General features: G+C 42.5%; 1 protein-coding gene across 1 annotated transcript in view; it reads right to left on the bottom strand.

The window, feature by feature from the left end:
- LOC126194860 (39S ribosomal protein L4, mitochondrial) overlaps positions 1–21,377 on the bottom strand; it is a 52,199-nt gene that overhangs the window by 14,209 nt on the left and 16,613 nt on the right. The window contains exon 4 of the mRNA XM_049933204.1: positions 19,702–19,811. Coding sequence (XP_049789161.1) covers positions 19,702–19,811 — 110 coding nt within the window. The remainder of the gene's footprint in view (positions 1–19,701; positions 19,812–21,377) is intronic.

Here is a 21,377-nt window from a genome sequence, read left to right as displayed (position 1 = left end):
TCTACATCCTCTTCCCTTTCTATAACATTGCCCTCAAGTACATCGCCCTTGTATAGTCCCTCTATATACTCCTTCCACCTTTATGCTTTCCCTTCTTTGCTTAGAACTGGGTTTCCATCTGAACTCTTGATATTCATACAAGTGGTTCTCTTTTCTCCAAAGGTCTCTTTAATTTTCCTGTAGGTAGTATCTATCTTACCCCTAGTGAGATAAGCCTCTACATCCTTACATTTGTCCTCTAGCCATCCCTGCTTAGCCATTTTGCACTTCCTGTCGATCTCATTTTTGAGACGTTTACATTCCTTTTTGCCTGCTTCATTTAGTGCATTTTTTTTCCCTTTCATCAATTAAATTCAGTATTTCTTCTGTCACCCAAGAATTTCTACTAGCCCTTATTTTTACCTACTTGATCCTCTGCTGCTTTTACTACTTCAGCCCTACAAGCTACCCATTCTTCTCCTACTGTATTTCTTTCCTCCATTCTTGTCAATTGTTCCCTTATGCTCTCCCTGAAACTCTGTACAACCTCTGGTTTAGTCAGTTTATCCATGTCCCATCTACTTAAATTCCCAACTTTTGCAGTTTCTTCAGTTTTAATCTACAGCTCATAGATGGTGGTCAGAGTCCACATCTGCCCCTGGAAATGTCTTACAATTTAAAACCTGGTTCCTAAATCTCTGTCTTACCATTATATAATCTATCTGAAACCTGTCAGTATCTCCAGGCTTCTTCCATGTGTAAAACCTCCTTTTATGATTCTTGAACCAAGTGTTAGCTATGATTAAGTTGTGCTCTGTGCAAAATTCTACCAGGCGGCTTCCTCTTTCATTTCTTCCCCCCAGTCCATAATCACCTACTATGTTTCCTTCTCTTCCTTTTCCTGCTATCGAATTCCAGTCACCCATGACTATTAAATTTTCGTCTCCTTTCACTATCTGAATAATTTCTTTCATCTCATCATATATTTCTTCAATTTCTTCGTCATCTGCAGAGCTAGTTGGCATATAGACCTGTACTATTGTCATAGGCGAGGGCTTTGTGTCTACCTTGGCTACAATAATGCGTCACTATGTTGTTTGTAGTAGCTTAACTGAACTCCTATTTTTTTATTCATTATTAAACCTACTCCTGCATTACCCCTATTTGATTTTGTATTTATAACCCTGTATTCACCTGACCAAAAGTCTTGTTCCTCCTGCCACCGAACTTTGCTAATTCCCACTATATCCAACTTTAACCTATCCATTTCCCTTTTTAAATTTTCTAATCTACCTGCCCGATTAAAGGATCTGACATTCCACACTCCGATCTGTAGAATGCCAGTTTTCTTTCTCCTGATAACGACGTCCTCCTGAGTAGTCCCCGCCCGGAGATCCGAATGGGGGACTATTTTACCTCCGGAATATTTTAACCAAGAGGACGCCATCATCATTTATCCATACAGTAAAGCTGCATGTCCTCGGGAAAAATTACGGCTGTAGTTTCCCCTTGCTTTCAGCTGTTCGGAGTACCAGCACAGCAAGGCCGTTTTGGTTAGTGTTACAAGGCCAGATCAGTCAATCATCCAGATAGTTGACCCTGCAACTACTGAAAAGGCTGCTGCCCCTCTTCAGGAACCATACGTCTGTCTGGCCTCTCAACAGATACCCCTCCATTGTGGTTGCAACTACGGTATGGCTATCTGTATTGCTGAGGCACACAAGCCTCCCCACCAACGGCAAGGTCTATGGTTCATGGGGGGGGTCTCCGAGAGTAATATACATAATTGCTCTAGTGCACTGGCAAATCAAACCTGGGTTATGAAAAACAATGTGTATAGTACACCACTGGCCATTAAAATTGCTACACAAAGAAGAAATGCAGATGATAAATGGGTATTCATTGGACAGATATATTATACTAGAACTGTCATTTTCACGCATTTTCGGTGCATAGATCCTGAAAAATCAGTACCCAGAACAACTACCTCTGGCCGTAATAACGTCCTTGATATGCCTGGGCATTGAGTCAAACAGAGCTTGGATGATGTGTACAGGTACAGCTGCCCATGCAGCTTCAAAACGATACCACAGTTCATCAAGAGTAGTAACTGGCGTATTGTGACGAGCCAGTTGCTCGGCCACCATTGACCAGACTTTTTCAATTGTTGAGAGATCTGGAGAATGTGCTGGCGAGGGCAGCAGTCGAACATTTTCTGTATCCAGAAAGGCTCATACAGCACCTGCAACATGCGGTCGTGCATTATCCTGCTGAAATGTAGGGTTTCGCAGGGATCAAATGAAGGGTAGAGCCATGGGTTGTAACACATCTGAAATGTAATGTCCACTGTTCAAAGTGCTGTCAATGCGAACAAGAGGTGACCGAGATGTGTAACCAATGGCACCCCATACCATCATGCTGGGTGATACGGCAGTATGGCGATGACGAATACACGCTTCCAATGTGTGTTCACCGCGATGTCGCCAAACACAGATGTGACCATCATGATGCTGTAAACAGAACCTGGATTCATCTGAAAAAATGAAGTTTCGCCATTCGTGCACCCAGGTTTGTCGTTGAGTACACCATCGCAGGCACTCCTGTCTGTGATGCAGCGTCAAGGGTAACTGCAGCATGGTCTCCGAGCTGATAGTCCCGGCTCCTGCAAACGTCGTCAAACTGCTCGTGCAGATGGTTGTTGTCTTGCAAACGTCCCCATTTGTTGACTCAGGGATGGAGACGTGGCTGGACAATCCGTTACAGCTATGCAGATAAGATGCCTGTCATCTCGACTGCTAGTGATATGAGGCCGTTGGGATCCAGCACGGCGTTCCGTATTACCCTCATGAACCCACTGATTCCATATTCTGCTAACAGTCATTGGATCTTGACCAATGCGAGCAGCAATGTCACGATACGATAAACCACAATCGCGACAGGCTACAATCCGACCTTTATCAAAGTCGGAAACATGATGGTACGCATTTCTCCTCCTTACACGAGGCATCACAACAGCGTTTCACCAGGCAACGCCGGTCAACTGCTGTTTGTGTATGAGAAATCGGTTGGAAACTTTCCTCATGTCAGCACGTTGTAGGTGTCACCACCGGCGCCAACCTTGTGTGAATGCTCTGAAAAGCTAATCATTTGCATATCACAGCATCTTCTTCCTGTCAGTTAAATTTCGCCTATGTAGCACATCGTCTTCATGGTGTAGCAATTTTAACGGCCAGTAGTGTAAGTTCTCTGAATCCTGAACATGATTTAAATTAATTTCTGAGCAGAAAATTCCAAAAGTAGCCACTTCTACAGCAGCAGCAAAAGAAAATAGATGGCTAACTGGAGGTATTACAAAGCTCTCACAGACACTTAACTTTGTCAGTTTTTACAATACCACTACACTAAGCCACAGTCACTTGATTACTATTACAAATATTAAAAAATATACAGGAGAGAGCTGCTTACTGGACAAAAAAACAACATTCAATGACTAAATAATAAATAGTGCACAAAATAAAAGCAAAGTAATTTTGGGTGTCATAAAACAAGAAAATGGAAAAGACAGACACAAGTTTAATAACATACAAATAAAATATGAGGATAGAACAATAGAAAATCCTTAGAACTTGTCAAATTCTGTAAATGACTACTTCTCTGGTATTGCGGAGAAGTTGCAACATATATAGCACCCACAAGACTTAACAGCAAGCACATCCAGTGGATTTGATGGAAAAATTAGGTCAGGGTCAATTCTTTTCAAAAATTGATCTCCAGGAGGCCTCCCTGTAGCTACCTTTAGACGAAGAGCCAAAGAATCCAGTTTCAGTAGTTTCCATTCAGTAGAGCTTTCGTCCCAGCTATTTTCTAAAGGTTCCTTGAGCAACTCACATACAAGTACCTTCTTGTTCTAACTATCTAGGTGATATAGTTGTCTCTGGTCATACACCAGCAGGACACTTACCAAATTTGGAGGCATTGTTTCAAGTATTGTTCAAAGTGAGACTGATGTGCAACTACTCCAAGTGTTCCTTCTTTCACACGGAAATTGAGTACCTTGGCCACGTGATTAATCTATCTGTCACACTCACACCTAGTGGCCATTTGTGCCTTGTCTGCACCAACCAATCTATCAGAATTGCAAGCTGTAATGTGGAATCTAACCTATTACATCCATTTTATCCCGAATGTTGCTCAGATCACAGTACCTCTGAACATGGCATTGCACAAGCATTTTGTTCATATGGTCATCCGAATGTCAGAATGCTTTCCAGTGGCTGGAAGATGCACTACTAAGTGATCGATGTTTGGTTCGCTTTGACCCAAGCAAGCCTGTCCCTCTTGCAGTAGATGCCTCATCTTATGGCACTGGTGCAATGTTGTCAACCTGCATGGGTTCCAATGACAGACCAACCGCATTTGCGTCAAAGACACTGACCAAGGCCCAAAGCAACTACAGCCAATTTGAAAAGGAGGTATTGGCTATCATTTATGGAGTCATGCACTTCCATCAAAACCTGTGCAGCCACTTTTCTCTATTCACAGACCACAGGCAGCTCTGTTCAGATTCTCCCAGCCTGTCCAAGCACATACAGAACTGAAGTTACAACGGTGGGACCTTCTCTTGTGGGCATATCGTCACACTATCAAACACCCTAACGCCTGTCGAGGCTCCCTATTGGCTCCGATGCTGCACTTGATTCCTCCAAGAACTCTTGTCATCACATTAATTCAGAAGAAATCCAGCTTTTGGAAGGTTTTCTGGTCACCTTCCACTGTGTGGCACAAGAGACAGAATCGGACCCAGTTTTGCAGATGGTGCCCAAGTTTGTTCGTTGTGGGTGGCCGCGGAGTCTGAAGGAGATATGCCAACCAGTGGTCATTGCTACTTTACTCATCAGCATACCATCTCTGTACAGATCGGCACCTTCCTGATGCACACTGAAAGTGGTGATGCAAGATTCATGGTCACTCAGTCCCTCCAGCGAAAAGTTCTTCCATTGTTGCACCAAGGACATCAGAGTATTGTCCACACCAAGCAGCTGACAAAGGGCCACTGCACATCGCCAAGAATGGATATACAATTAGAGGTCATGACTTCACAGTGTGCAATGAGTGTAGGGTATCAGTCTGCTCCCTCACGGCAGTACTTTGAGTGCCCATATCCTGACGGACCTTGGCAATGCCTGCTCATAGATTCTGCTGAGCCATACTGGAACATGCACTGGCTGGTGGTTGTCGATACATGTGGTAAGTTTCCCTACATCGTTCCACTGAAGTCTACTACTTCAGTCACCACAGTATCAGCTCTTATGTCAATCTTCTGCACTGGAGGCTTACCTCAGGTGATAGTGTCAGATAATGGACCGCAGTTCACATCTTGGGAGTTTGAACAATTTTGTACAGACAATGTCCTTATGGCACCCTTTCATCCACAGGTGAATGGTGAAGCCAAACACTTTGTAAGGACCTTTAAATCACACATAAACAAGTTACGAGCCATCCACACACGGGACCAGGCTTTGACAGTTTTTCTCTTGTCATATCGCTCCCTGCCCGAAGATGAAAGTCATCAGCAGAGCTCCTGCATGGTCAACACCACAGGACTTCACTCCATTTGTTATGTCCACCACACAGGCCTTATGTCCCTCCTTCCGACTCACAGTTTTCATCTCAGCAACCAGTGTTATTTTGTGCATTTGGCAGGGGTCAGAGATGGGAATGGGGTGTGGTGTCTGAGGTGGTACCCCATTCGACCTACATAATCCATGGTCCAGCAGGTATAAGAACAAGCTTTGGCCAAATCCACTCAGGAGATTTTGCTGCTCTCTTTCTGTTCACAGATCCAACAAGCAGCCAGGGCATGCAGCAGCCACCGTCATAGTTGCAGATGTCACCTCCAGCAGACAGTTGTCTCTGCAGTGGGAGACATCCATGGATGCTGACCTGGAACTGCTGCCAGCATCACAGTTGTACTGGCACCTCTTCACACAGCCAGCAACAGGGTCGCACTCGGTTTCCTGGCCGGATGTCCTGGAGGGCACAGATGTAATTGCCAGCAGCCTGCCTGTGGCGTCATCTATCTCTGTTCCTATGGCTACTGAAGCGCACCCTGTGACTGGTTTTCTGGTCAGAATTTTCAGCCACACGCAGTGTGTATACTGCGTTGTGGGTGGGTGCTTGGCATCAACTGAAGATTTGACACCTACCTCCTCAATTATCTTGGGGCTTCATCTTCCCCCCCCCCTCCCCCCCCCCTACTACGTGGCCCATCTCCATACCCAATGCTAGGGCAGATGATTGAGAGAGGGGAGATGAGGAATGTGGTGTCATTTAGTATTGAGAGTGGTGCAAGAAGTACCAACCACTGTGGAACTACTGAACAGTAAAGTGGTATCATGAGGCACCAATGAGATTCTAGAAAGAAGCCATGCCTCCTGTAGTTCTGAGGCACCACCACCATGCCTTTGCCTTCAAACAGTGTTACCAGAAGCCAGGAGGGCAGTTCTGTTTAAGGTCGGATCCTGCCCACTTCCAGGAAGTTCCTATTGCACTATCATCATCGTGCTGCCTACTCACCATGAGACAGCCTGTGTCAATCATTGGGGAGTGAAGAGACTTCCGTCTCCTGTGAACTGTGCCTATGCACCAATGATAGCAGAACTGTATCAACAAGTGTTTACAAATTTGTGTTTTCTAGCAACTGTAGTGAAGCCAAAGTAAGGCCATTCAAAACTTGTATTGATTCGTCACTCACTCAGTAGTCGTGGCTCATTTAGTGTGTTCTGAACTGTAAGTCCACAGGTGCAGTTTCATAGCTACAGCCGAACCTGACAAGCAAAGATAAGTTTTGTTGCAATTAATAAAGTATTACTTACTCGGAGTTTGCTAATTTACTGTACTATCACTAGCCACCTCATTGTCCAGAAATCAGACACAACACTAACGACTGGGCAATATGTAAATGTAGCACTGAACATAAAGAAAACAAACAGTATGCACTTCAGCCTAAAGAATGAACACATTTCTGTCACATTAATCACAGATGATAAATTTATAGATTGTGTAACAAACAAAAAGTTTTAAGGATGAATACTGAAAGTCAGCTGACATGGAATGAACACGTAAAGATACTGGCAAAAAGAACGTCATCAGCATTCTCTGTTCTTAGAGTTCTATCATCAATTTGTTACAGACCGCATCTTGTGGTGACATACTAATCCTATGTATTTCCATTTCTTGGCAATGATATCCTTTTTTGGGGATCAATGGCATAAAAAAAATGGGTACAGTCTTTAAACTGCAGAAAAGGGCTGTAAAAATAATAGCTAGAAATAGGAACCAGGCTCACTGTAAAGAACTGTTAAAAAACTATGCATCCTTACTGTTGTAACAAATGAGTGCACTATCAAGGAAAACAGTACTAGGTATTTCACTAACAGTTCTATATATAATCATGGAACATAAGCCAGTCTGCACTTGCATTTATCAAGGGAAAACAATCAAAAGATTCAAAACATCATTTTCTATCAGGGAATTAAATTGTATAATAAATTGACCAGGGAGACGAAAAATATTCTTAAAATACAACTGTTTAAAAAGGTAACTAAAACATTCTTCATGAATAATGCATACTACACCATCAAAGATTATGTATATTCAGAGTAGCAGTTAATAATGAAAGGGGTTAACTACAACACCATATCACATTACATTACTGTAATGCTTTTGCAAGAAAATTACGTGCCAAGATCTACAGTGCATGATAGCAATGTCTTGTCATTATCCTGTGACTAAAATTTCACTAATCATGGGGGGGGGGGGGGGGGTTACTAACTCAGTTATGCCCTTTCTGAGATACTAGAGTTGAAAAGTCATTAATTTTGTGGCTTTTTTTGAGTGAACTTCTGCCACATGTATCCAAAAAATTATACATGCAAAAATGACCAAATAAGCTGATATCATAAAAAAACCTACACGGAACATGATCATGAAAGTAGAGCTTCCTAAACCAATTACATGAAGAGATTAAACAGTTAAAACTTGACAAGAATTCTTTTGTGATACACAGCCGTCATTCCATCATCACACTGTCTTTTCACTTCTCTCCTTTTCTGATTCTCCCCCCCCCCCCCCCCCCCCCCCAAGCTCTCTCTCCTGCCCTCCACCTAACCTGCAGCACTTCACTGTCCACCACCCCTATCTATCATACTATTCCTCCCCCTCCCCACCCTAGCCTCCTCCATACCCCCACCCAGTCGCCACTCGTATCATACACTGGTGCTGCTACTCGCGATGTGGTTTCAGTTGCCTAAGACTGCAGTTGTTTGTGAGAGTTGTGTGCGTGAGTGTGTGTGTGTGTGTGTGTGTGTGTGTGTGTGTGTGTGAGAGAGAGAGAGAGAGAGAGAGAGAGAGAGAGAGAGTGACTGCAGTTGTTTGTGAGAGTTGTGTGCGTGAGTGTGTGTGTGTGTGTGTGTGTGTGTGTGTGTGTGTGTGTGTGTGAGAGAGAGAGAGAGAGAGAGAGAGAGAGAGAGAGAGTATGAGCCATACTGTTCAACTGTCTCAGCCGTGCACAACAGACAGCTACAAGACCACACTGATTGTCGGTGCAGCATCTTATGTGCCACATTACTCTTGCCAATATAATTAATCCTATACTTTCAAACTGATCATTCTCCCTGCGTCAGTCTCCCGTATTTCCACATGTTACTTCCCGCAGCTTTCAAAAGGCTCTGAGGTCATCAGTCCCCCTCCCCCTCAGCTTTCAGTGTCATATGATCTTGTATCTCATCCTATGAACCCCTCCCTAACCCCACTCTTTCTCCATTGTATCCCAGTTCGCACCCACTAATTCAACCTCATCCAGTCACATCTGCCATCCCCCTTCTTCACACTTATCCACTCTTAGACCTGCACTGATAGTAATAAATATTTTTTTATTATTTATTCTTTGCTTTGATTCTTGTGACTTATCTCCAATTTTAGTGAGTTTTCGCCTTTCACTATCGTCGACTCCCTCAGATTTCAGCTTGTTTCCTCCTTTTGCATCCATTGCATAATTTTCATGAATTTTCAGACATATCTGGGTTTATTTTTGCAAAATTTTTCTGATGTAATTCTATGTTATTTACTAATTTTTTGCATTTTTTCCACAAGCATTGATCCCTGCTCCTTCCATCTGCATCAATACAGAAAAGTTTCCTTATCCCCAGCCAGATCCAAGTCCCACATATTGTTCCTGCATTGTTGCTTGGCTCGTGGAATCCTCCCAAATGGCCTTAACCATCAAATTATCCATCTATGGCTGCCACCCCTCCCCTCCCACAAAGACCTCCACCTGTTCAGATTCCGTCAATCCTTAGCCCTCATCAACATAGTCCTACAAAACCGTATCAACCAAGCACAAACCTCTTTGCAGTACCTTCTCTCCATATGCAAAATTCTCCTGGCTATGCAATCCCAAATTCTTGGAACCCATAACAAACATTGAAACTCTTGCTCTGCAGGAACTTGAGCAACATGCACAACACCACCTTAAAAAGCTCTCCATCCTGATCACTTCCTACTCCTGCCTTGGAGTACCACTGTCCACCACCTCTACAACAACCTCCAAACCTCCCCCACGTCCCCTCATAGCTGACAAACCTTGTCTTGCAGACCCACTACACTTACCCCACCCTACAAAACTCACTCCCACCACCACACAGAATTCAGAACCTAAACAGACCCGTAAAACAGTCATTATCATTTCCTCCAGAAGCTTTAGCCCCATGGAAATTTCAGTCCTTTCCAAAGGATTCACCTTTTGCCCCACTTCCAAATTCAATAATGCAAGACTTGTTAAAGACCTTCTCGCGTTCTCCTGGTCCCTACAGTGGAAACACTTTTTCGCCACCAACCCTAACAATCAGACTCAAACAATGACCAATAATGAACCATACCTAACTCAGTTCACTCCTCCATCCAACTGTGATCCACCCCCACTGTCACCAAATCATCCCTGTTAACTTTCCAGAATTTCTTAACCTCAAACCTTGCCTTGCCATCATTCCCCAAATCCCTCAACATGCAAACTAACCTTACATCCGGATAAAGCACTGCAGTCCACCACTTAAAAACTGATCCCGACAAAGGCTCCACCACTGTTGAATTGAACCGCAAGGATTACCTGGTGGAAGGACTCCACCAGCTGTCAGATACAAATCTTGCTACAGTGACCCCATTCCAGAAATCCAGCAGGATCTCTAGTCACTACTCAAATCCTTAGACCCACCCCAAAGCTCCTCCCAGAGTCCATCTCTCTACTTGCCCCTACCACTCCCCACACTCCTACCTTCTACATGCTTTCTGAAGTCCATAAACTTAACCACCCAGGACATGGCCAGTTACTGTGCTCCCACTGGGAGAATCTCTGCTGTCATAAACCCACCTTCAACCTATTACCCATAACGTACCATCCTGCATAAAAGATTGATGCCACCTGCCTTTGCACTAACATTCCTAATGCCCACATTCTTACTGCTATTGAACACTATCTTTCCCAATGCCCGACAGATTCCAAATAAACAACCCCCTTCCCTGTCGCCAAGGCCAACTATATCCGCACCCACAATTACTTCTCCTTTGAAGGCATTACCTACAAACAAATCCGAGGTATGGCTGTGGGCACCTGAAGAGCACCATCCTATGCCAACTTATTCATGGACCATCTAGAGGAATCCTTCCTAAAAACCCAGACTCCTGAACCCCTCACCTGGTTCAGATTCACTGATGACATCTTTGCGATCTGGATTGAGGGTGATGACATCTTGTTCACATTCCTCCACAACCTCAACTACTTCTCCCACATTTGCTTCACCTGGTCCTACTCAATCCAACAAGTCACCTTCCTAGATGTTGACCTCCACCTCAAGGATGGCTACATCAGTACCTCCATCCATATCAAACCTACTAACCACCAGCAATACCTCCACTTCAACTGCTGCCACCCATTCTAACCAAGAAGTTTCTTCCGTACAGCCTAGCCACCCATGGTTGTCGTATCTGCAGTGACGAGTGGTCTCTCTCGAAATATACCAAGAGGTCTCACTGGAGACTTCACAGACCATAATTATCCTCCCAACAAAAAGAAATCTTCTATGCCTTATATTTCCAGTCTCCCACCACCTCTCAATGTCCCACCATCTGGCCATTGAGCAGCATTCCCCTCATAACTCAGTACCACCAAGGACTGGAGCAACTGAATTACATTCTCCGCCAGGGTTTCGACTACCTCTTGTCATGCCGTGAAATGAGAAATGTCCTGCCCACTATCCTTCTCACCCCTCCCACGTGATATTCCACCATCCACCGAACCTACAAAATATACTTGTCCATCCTTACACAACTCCTGCTCCCAACCCCTTACCTCATGGCTCATATCCCAGTAATAGACCTAGATGCAAGACCTGTCTGATATATCCTCCCACCACCACCTACTCCAGTCCGGTCACAAACATAACCTATCCCATCAAAGGCAGGGGTACCTGTGAAACCAGTCATGTGATCTACAAACTAAGCTGCAACCACATGCTGCATTCTATGTGGGCATGACAACCAACAAGCTGTCTGTCCGCATGAATGGCCACTGACAAACTGTGGCCAAGAAACAAGTGGACCACCCTGTTGCTGAGCACGGTGCCAAACATCACATCCTTCATTTCAATGACTGCTTCACAGCCTATGCCATATGGATCCTTCCCAGCAACATCAGCTTTTCTGATTTGCGCAGGTGAGAACTTTCCTTGCAATACATCCTACGTTCCCATAACCCTCCTGGCCTCAATCTTCGTTTGTCATTGTCCTCACCCATCCAGCCACATCCCTGTTCCCATTCCAGCATTACACAGCCGTCATTCCACCATCACACCCAGTCTTTATAATTCTCTCCTTTTTGGTACTCCCCTCCCCCCTTTCCCCAACTCTCCCCTGCCCTCTGTCTAACCTGCAGCATTTTACTCTCCGCCACCAATACCATACTATCCCTCCCCCTGCCTGCCCCAGCCTCCTCCTTACTCCCACCCAGTCGCCACTCCCAACATGCACTGGTGCTGCTGCTTGCAATGTGGTTTCAGTTGCCTGAAACAGTCATGTGCATGAGTTGTGTGTGTGTGTGTGTGTGTGTGTGTGTGTGTGTGTGTGTGTGTGTGTGAACTATTGTTGATGAAGGCCTTACTGGCCGAAAGCTTTATTTGTGAGTCTTTTTGTTGTGCCTATATGCGACTCAGGATCTCCGATATATGGTGAGTAGCAACTTTCCTTTTTCATAATTTTGTTGCGATAAAATTTATTTATGACTCTGAATGCTGGTTGGAGCAAAATTTGTCAAACAAACAGCATAAAACTTAAACAATGTGCGCAAGCAAACTGTTCAATCCTCTTGCAAAGTTTCACAGCTTCATTGCAATTATCCACTGAAACGCAGCACTTGCAACTTGGCTAAAATTTTGAAATGTCACTGTGAAACTTTATTCTCATTCATGTAGAAGCACAAAGCATAAAAATTTGTGAACTAAAAATTTGTATGTCTGCCTATGATTAGCAAAACTGCACACGAAATCTGAACAAAATGAGGGGTAGCTGAACCTTCTCATTCCTTGTCAGTCAATCTAATTCTCAACATTTGTCTGCAGCATCACATCTCAAATTATTCAATTCTCTTCTGTTCTGGTTTTCCCATAGTCCATATTTCACTACCATACAATTCTGTGCTCCAAATATAGATTTTCAGAAACTTCTCCCTCAAATTAATGCCTAAGTTTGATACTAGCAAACTTCTCTTGGCCAGATACACCCTTTTTTCCAACGCTAGTCTGCTCTTTATGTCCTCCTTGCTTCATCCATCATGGGTTACCTTGCTGCTTATGTAGCAGAATTCCTTAACTTTGTCTACTTTGTGATTCCCAATTCCGATGTTAAATTTCTCCCTGTTCACATTTATGTTACTTCTCACAATTTTTGTCTTTCTTCGATTTACTCTCAGTCCATGTTCTATGCTAATTAGGTTATTCATTCCTTTCAACAGATCCTGTAATTATTCTTCACTTTCACTGAGGATAGCAATATCATCAGTGAACCTTTTATCACTGATATCCTTTCACCTTCAATTTTAATCCCTATCTTGAACCTTTCTTTTACTTCCATCATTGTTTCTTTGATTGATAGATTGAACAGTGGCAAGAGACTGCAGCCCTGTCATACACCATTTTAAATCTGAGTACTTTGTTCTTGATCTTCCAGCCTTATTGTTACTTCTTGGTTCCCGCCTTTCCATATAGCTTACCCCTACTTTTCTCAGAATTTCGAAAATTTTCCACCATTTTAGATCGTCCCACACTTTTTCCAGGTCAACAAATCCTGAATGTGTCTTGATTTTTTTTCAGTCTTGCTTATGTTATCAACTGCAACATCAGAACTGCCTCCTTGTATTGTTGCCCCTTCTCCCAAACAACTTTAGAAATTCTGATGGAATTTATCTATTCTTTCTGCCTTATTTGATTTTAAGTCTTCCAATGCTCTTCTCAATTCTGATTCTAGTACTGGATCCCCATCTCTTCTCTATTGCTTCCTGATTCTTCTTCTGTCAAGTCATCAGACAGTCTTCGCCCTCATAGATGCCTCCAATGTACCCTTTCCATCTATCCACTCCCTCCTCTGCATTTAACAAAGGAATTCTCATAGCACTCTTAATGTTACCACTCTTGCTTTAATTTTACGGAAGGTTGCTTTGACTTTTCTATGCATTGAGTCAGTCCTTCCAACAATCATTTCTTTTGCAACTTCTTCACATTCTTCATGCAGTCATTTTGCCTTAGCTTCCCTGCACTTCCTATTTATGTCATTCCTAAGTGACTTGTATTCCTATATTCTTGTATTTCCCTGAACATTTTTGGACTTCCCTCTTTTGTTGATCAAGTAAAGTATTTCCCATATTACCCACAGTTCCATGGTAGTTACCTTCTACTCACATTTTTCTTTCCAACTTCCATGATTGCCCTTGTTAGAGATGTCTATTCCTCTTCAGTTGAACTGCCTATTGAGCTATTCATTATTGCAGTTTCTATAGCCTCAGACAACTTCAAGCACATCTCTTCATTCCTCCGTACTTCCGTATACCACTTCTTTACCCACTGATTTTTCCTGACTAGTCTCTCAAACTCCAGCCTACTCTTCTTCATCACTGCCTTACTGTGGCATAACTTAACTTGAATCTTCTCGTATCTCCCAGCCTTTTCCAAGAACACCTGCTCCTCTTGTGATTCTTGAACGACTATTTGCTATTACTGACTGAAATTTAATGCAGAACTCAAATAGTCTTTGTCCCCTCTCATTCTTATTATCAAACCCATATTTACCTGTAACCCTTTCTTCTACTCCTGCTCGTACAACCGCATTCCAATCCACCGTGGCTATTCGATTTTCATCTCCCTTTATGTACTGAATTACCCATTCAGTATCCTCATATACTGTCCCTCTCTCTTCATCTTCTGCTTGCAATATTGGCACATATACCTGAACTAAAGTTGTCAGTGTTGGTTTTCTGTCGATTTTGATGAGAACGACACTTTTACTGAACTTTTCACAGTAACTCACTCTCTGCCCTACCTTCCTATTCACAACAAATCCTTCACCCATTATACTATTTTCTGTTTCTGTTGATATTACCATGTTCTGTTGATATTACCATATGCTCATCTAAGCAGAAATCCTTGTCTTCTTTCCACTTCACTTCCCTTATCCCCACTATATTAATATTGGGTCTTTGCATTTCCCTTTTCAGACTGCCTAGCATCCTTGCTACATTCAAACTTCTGACATTCCATACCCCGATTCATAGAACATTACCCTTTTGTTGGTTATTCAATCTTTTTCTTGTGGCCACCTCCACCTTGGCAATACCCTTCTGGAGATCCAAAGGGGGGACTAGTCCATAGTCTTTTGCCAATGGAGAGATCATCATAACATGTTTTCAATTACAGGCCCCATGTCCTGTGGATACACATTATGTCCTGAATGCTGTGGTTTCCTTTGCCCTCTGAATCCTTGTGCCATTGATCATTGCTGATTCTTCTATCATAAATGGGCAATTTCCTACCCCAAGGGCTAGAAAATGCCCTGAATCTTTGTCTGCAACTCGGGCCACTTTGATAAGGCCGCTGGCAGAAAGAGAGTGATGTCTTATGCTGGAAGTCCTTGGTCACCATTGCTGATGATTTTTATTCAAAATTTAAGCAGTGGTGAGGTCTCAACCCAGGACCTATGATGTTTCGAGTACTAGTCAAAGAATCTACTCACAGACCATAGATGGTAAACTACCTTACAACCATCAAAATTTGCTCAGTCTCCAAAGCTTGTCCCCATGTCCCTACTGTGTACCCTTGTTGTTGTTGTGGTCCTCAGTCCTGAGACTGGTTTGATGCAGCTCTCCATGCTACTCTATCCTGTGCAAGCTTCTTCATCTCCCAGTACTTACTGCAACCTACATCCTTCTGAATCTGCTTAGTGTATCATCTCTTGGTCTCCCTCTACGATTTTTACCCTCCACACTGCCCTCCAATGCGAAATCTGTGATCCCTTGATGCCTCAGAACATGTCCTACCAACCAGTCCCCTCTTCTTGTCAAGTTGTACCACAAACTCCTCTTCTCCCCAATTCTTTTCAATACCTCCTCATTAGTTATGTGATCTACCCATCTAATCTTCAGCATTCTTCTGTAGCACCACATTTCGAAAGCTTCTATTCTCTTCTTGTCCAAACTATTTATCGTCCTTGTTTCACTTCCATACATGGCTACACTCCATACAAATACTTTCAGAAATGATTTCCTGACACTTAAATCTATACTCGATGTTAACAAATTTCTCTTCTTCAGAAACACTTTCCTTGCCATTGCCAGTCTACATTTTATATCCTCTCTACTTTGACCATCATCAGTTATTTTGCTCCCCAAATAGAAAAACTCCTTTACTACTTTAAGTGTCTCATTTCCTAATCTAATTCCCTCAGCATCACCTGACTTAATTCGACTGCATTCCATTATCCTCGTTTTGCTTTTGTTGATGTTCATCTTATATCTTCCTTTCAAGACACTGTCCATTCCATTCAACTGCTCTTGCAAGTCCTCGACAGAATTACAATGTCATCGGCGAACCTCAAAGTTTTTATTTCTTCTCCATGGATTTTAATACCTACTCCGGGGATAGGCTAAAACCCTGTCTCACTCCCTTCCCAACCACTGCATCCCTTTCATGCCCCTCGACTCTTATAACTGCCATCTGGTTTCTGTACAAATTGTAAATAGCCTCTCGCTTCCTGTATTTTACCCCTGCCACCTTTAGAATTTGAAAGAGAGTATTCCAGTCAACAATGTCAAAAGCTTTCTCTAAGTCTACAAATACTAGAAACGTAGGTTTGCCTTTCCTTAATCTTTCTTCTAAGATAAATCGTAGAGTCAGTATTGCCTCACGTGTTCCAATATTTCAACGGAATCTAAACTAATGTTCCCCGAGGTTGGCTTCTAACAGTTTTTCCATTCGTGTGTAAAGAATTCACATTAGTATTTTGCAGCTGTGACTTATTAAACTGATAGTTTGGTAATTTTCACATCTGTCAACACTTGCTTTCTTTGGGATTGGAATTATTATATTCTTCTTGAAGTCTGAGGGTATTTCACCTGTCTCATACATCTTGCTCACCGGATGGTAGAGTTTTGTCAGGACTGGCTCTTCCAAGGCCGTCAGTAGTTCCAATGGAATGTTGTCTACTCCCGGGGCCTTGTTTCGACTCTGTCAAACTCTTCCTTCACACAGTATCATATCTCCCATTTCATCTTCATCTACATCCTCTTCCATTTCCATAATATTGTCCTCAAGTACATCGCTCTTGTATAGACCCTCTATATACTCCTTCCACCTTCCTGCTTTCCCTTCTTTGCTTAGGACTGGGTTTCCATCTGAGCTCTTGATATTCATACAAGTGGTTCTGTTTTCTCCAGAGCCCTCTTTAATTTTCCTGTAGGCAGTATCTATCTTACCCATAGTGAGATAAGCTTCTACAGCCTTACATTCGTCCTCTAGCTATCCCTGCTTAGCCATTTTGCACTTCCTGCCGATCTCATTTTTGAGACTTTGTATTCCTTTTTGCCTGCTTCATTTAGTGCATTTTTTTTTCCCTTTCATCAATTAAATTCAATATTTCTTCTGTTACCCAAGGATTTCTACTAGCCCTCATCTTTTTACCTACTTGATCCTCTGCTGCCTTCACTACTTCATCCCTCAGAGCTACCCATTCTTCTTCTACTGTATTTCTTTCCCCCATTCTTGTCAATTGTTCCCTTATGCTCTCCCTGAAACTCTGTACAACCTCTGGTTTAGTCAGTTTATCCAGGTCCCATCTCCTTAAATTCCCACCTTTTTGCAGTTTCTTCAGTTTTAATCTACAGTTCATATCCAATAGATTGTGGTCAGAGTCCACATCTGCCCCTGGAAATGACTTACAATTTAAAACCTGGTTCCTAAAGCTCTGTCGTACCCTTGGTCTCAGTTAAAAACATAGCAGTGTATTCTAATCTCGATCGATCCTTTATAATCGAGTCCCAATATAATGACACATGAGCAAAGGGCCTCATCTTTTCAAATATCTTGCATCTGTTCTCCTGGCAATGTTCAGCCAACCTCCCTTTCTTTGATGTGTCTTGTATTTTCAGCACAACACCCAGCTACAGTGCCAATATTATGACCTATCTAGACACTGCTGCATTTGCAAGGGACACCGTGCACATTGGGCACTCAAAGACCTCCTTCGTCACAAGGTGTAACATACCTTGTGCCTTGGAGGTGGGCCTGAACACTTGTCTCATCCTACATCTCTGCAGCATGCATTCTGTCTTGCTGGTCATTGCGTCATACTATGGAAGGATTGCATCCGTTAGGCACTTTCCGCCGATTCAGGAGGCATACTTCGTTGGTGGTATTTGAAAGCAGTTTCAATGTCTCTCTTGATGCAACCATGGTCTGTAAACATGAGTCCCAAATCCTACAATTCAATGTGTAGATGGTTGTCATCAGAAATCATCTTTGCTCTTTGAATTAATATGTTCAGACCACTGTCTTGTGTACAGGGTGGAAAAAACTATTTGTGTTCAAGTACCAGCCAGTTTGGTTTCCCATACACTAAATGACCAAGCTGCTCAAATAAAACACCCAAGAATTTTATGTTGCTATGGATGTTTTTAATGTGATCAACAAACTGCTGCAGTGCATTTTCACTGTTAGGCCATATGAGGAATGTGTCATCAACATACTGTAGAAAGCAAGATGGAAGGTATCACAAGAGTTCATGATCGGTGGAGACAGTGATGATCCATTGCTGTGCCATCTGTCATCTCAGAATATTTGTCATGGTACAGGTAGCACACTTTCATTACGGCATGGTGGAACAATGTGACAATCCCAGGTGCAAACTGTTGGCTAAAAATATCCAGCATATCTTTTACAAGCTCTCTCATAAAAAGTGGCAAGACATCCAGATAATTATGTTGTTTTGGCCTATTTTCATTTTCTAGAGTGTCTATCTGTTTGCGAGTTAACAACTTGGTGTTTGCAGTGCCCTACTTTAAGTGCTAATAAGCCTACCAGTCTGTTGGTGGGTGAACTGACTGCATCAAAAATGGGCTTAAGTGGGATAACTTCCTTGTATATCTTCATCAATCTACAAAGACGAGAATATCTTGGGAATGTGGCATTAATTTCTTCATTCATGCTGACAAACCAGAATCCTCCTAGAACTTTCCTGCCTTTCTGACAATGGCCTGTGTTGGATCAAAACTAAGCTCCCAGCATGTATTGTACTCTAAAAGTGTAGCACTTTCTGGTGGCAGATTTCGTTGTTCATTGTTCAGAGATCCACAGTGGCATTTCCTTTATAAGCTGGCACAAAAGCTAAGCCTTTGAACACACATAACAAGCATAACCCTTGTTGTTCCTCAAGGCTAATATTAAATTTTGGTGGCTCTGCTAGTGGTCAGGCTGACATCCTCGGCTGTTCCGCGCAAGAGATGCCTAACAGACTACTGTATTCCACTAATAATATCCAATATTGGTCATTCCCAGTCGAATAGCAAGTTGATGATGGAAATAAATGACAATCAAGGAGGTTTTGGCATTAATTTATCACACTGATACCTCATGTGTCAGATCTCATTATGGCTTGACTAGCCTTCTTTAAAATTCTGACTGCAGCACTAACTTACCCAGGTAGCTCTGCAAAATCAACTGATATTACTTACAACTTATTTCAGAATATATGAAACATCTTACCATGTAGAACAATCGGGTCTACTGCCGGATGTTTGTGTCGCTCTGGCACAAACATCTGGCAGTAGACCCAATTGTTCCACATGTCAAGATCTCGCCGGGAAAGCCTGAAGAATTACATCTTACCATGTACTTTAAGAGGAATCACTTGTAAAAAACATACCCCCATGTTTTCATATATTTGACTCTTTTGTGAAATCTGGCTGAATTTCATATTAATTAGCTATCACTGATCTAAATGTTTATACACAAGCAGTCGCGAAAGGAAGAAGATATAAATGACTAAGGTGATTTGTTTTATTATCCTGGCTTGCCTAATCATAATTTCACTGTAACAAAATTTGAAAAGAAATAAAACAACCAAGAGACTCACTCATCCACAAACAGTACAGATGGGCCCCAATTTCTGCATTCCAGTAAATCTTCTATAAACTTAGGGTCATCATTTGGTATTTCCAAAGAGCTGACAATGTGAAGATCATCCTGAAAATAACAAAATGTAAATTTATAAAAAATTGAATCTATCAAACCTCTAAAATGTTTATGTTAACAAAACTTTTAAATCAGATATCAACAAAAGAATACAATCATTTAATTGTCAAACTTAATGGAAACAGAAGTAATTAATAAGCAGTGTGATAATACACAGAGTGATAATAACTGAAGTTTCAGTTTTAAAATGCCGTAAAGAAAGAACCACTGCTCAGAATGACATCAAATTTGAATGGAATGTTATTAAAGAAGCGGATAATTTTACAAGGGGGGGGGGGGGGCGGGGGGACTAACAAAAATTTTCCCACTGGATGGTGCTGTAAATGTCATAAGATAAGTGTGATACGTGCATGATCGCACAGGTTCAGCCTTCTACAGTAATGACACGGTTAGTTAAGTAAGCCCATACACCAAGGCAAGGTCATAATGCATCAGATGGGAAAAAGCAGTTTTTATGTTCCCGAAACAAAAACTGCATAAAAAGCAACAAGAAAATCAGTTTTTCATTGTTGAGCGACTGCTGCAAAACATGCTTCAATACGCTGTCCACCATTTTCTGCCACAAAGTTGAGATTGACAAACAAGTTCCACAACAGATCGGAGAGTCTCAGGGGTCACATTCAGTATATCTTGCACAATGTGTGCCTTCAATTCAGATATGTTTGGAATTAAAGCATTTAATACAGCACCTTTCAGATAAACCCACAGCCAAAAGTCACATGGATTAAGATCAGATGGGCTGGGCTGGATGGCTGTAGGGAAAAGATAACTGATAATTATAGCATTTTCAAAACGCCAATGCAGCAACTGCTTTACTAGCTGTGCTATGTGCGGAGCAGTGCTATCTTGCATAAAAATGATCCTACCCACTCATCCATAGCTGTTGAAGGGTTGGGATATGTTGATGTGCAAAAGACCCCCATAGTATTTGCCAGTGAAGATATAGGTGACAGGACCTGCAAAAATCATCTCCTTAAAAAAATGTGGCCCGAGGATAAACAATGCCATCAAGCCACAATGCATAGTTACAGGTTGATAAGCGAGCAGATTTTCTGTTGCCTGCAATTCTGTGAACTGCAATGACCTTGGCGATGGAAATGGGGTTTGTCTGTCCACAGAATATTCCTTGGCCATTCATTGTCCACTCCCATGTGACTAAGAAAGTTTAGAGTAAATGTTTGTCTTACTGGTAGGTCAGCATGAAGCAACTCTTCAATGTGGGTAATTCTCTATGGCTAGCAGTGCAGGACGTTTCTAAGGAGGTGTATGTGAATGGACCTCAAGTACAGGTGGTAAAGGCAAGCACCCCACTTCAGACAGAAGAGACTGGACACAAACTGCAATTGTAAGCCCTGATCAGGGCCGCCGATGCAGGAGATGAACCGCCATCAGTGCGAAAAGGAGACGCTAATTCAGATGCTCAGGAGAACTATGAATGTGTGCAATGTAAGTGGCGAGCAGTTGTGCATGCCTAACCTTCAATGGAATGACTCTGGCCTCCACCAGGACACTGGTCACTGGACTCATCCTAAAAGCTCCTGTTGCCAGTTGAACCCC

Source organism: Schistocerca nitens, chromosome 7, assembly GCF_023898315.1.
Source record: "Schistocerca nitens isolate TAMUIC-IGC-003100 chromosome 7, iqSchNite1.1, whole genome shotgun sequence".
Classification (NCBI taxonomy): domain Eukaryota; kingdom Metazoa; phylum Arthropoda; class Insecta; order Orthoptera; family Acrididae; genus Schistocerca; species Schistocerca nitens.
Note: the sequence above shows the minus strand (reverse complement) of the source record. Positions and strands in the feature narration are given on the sequence as shown.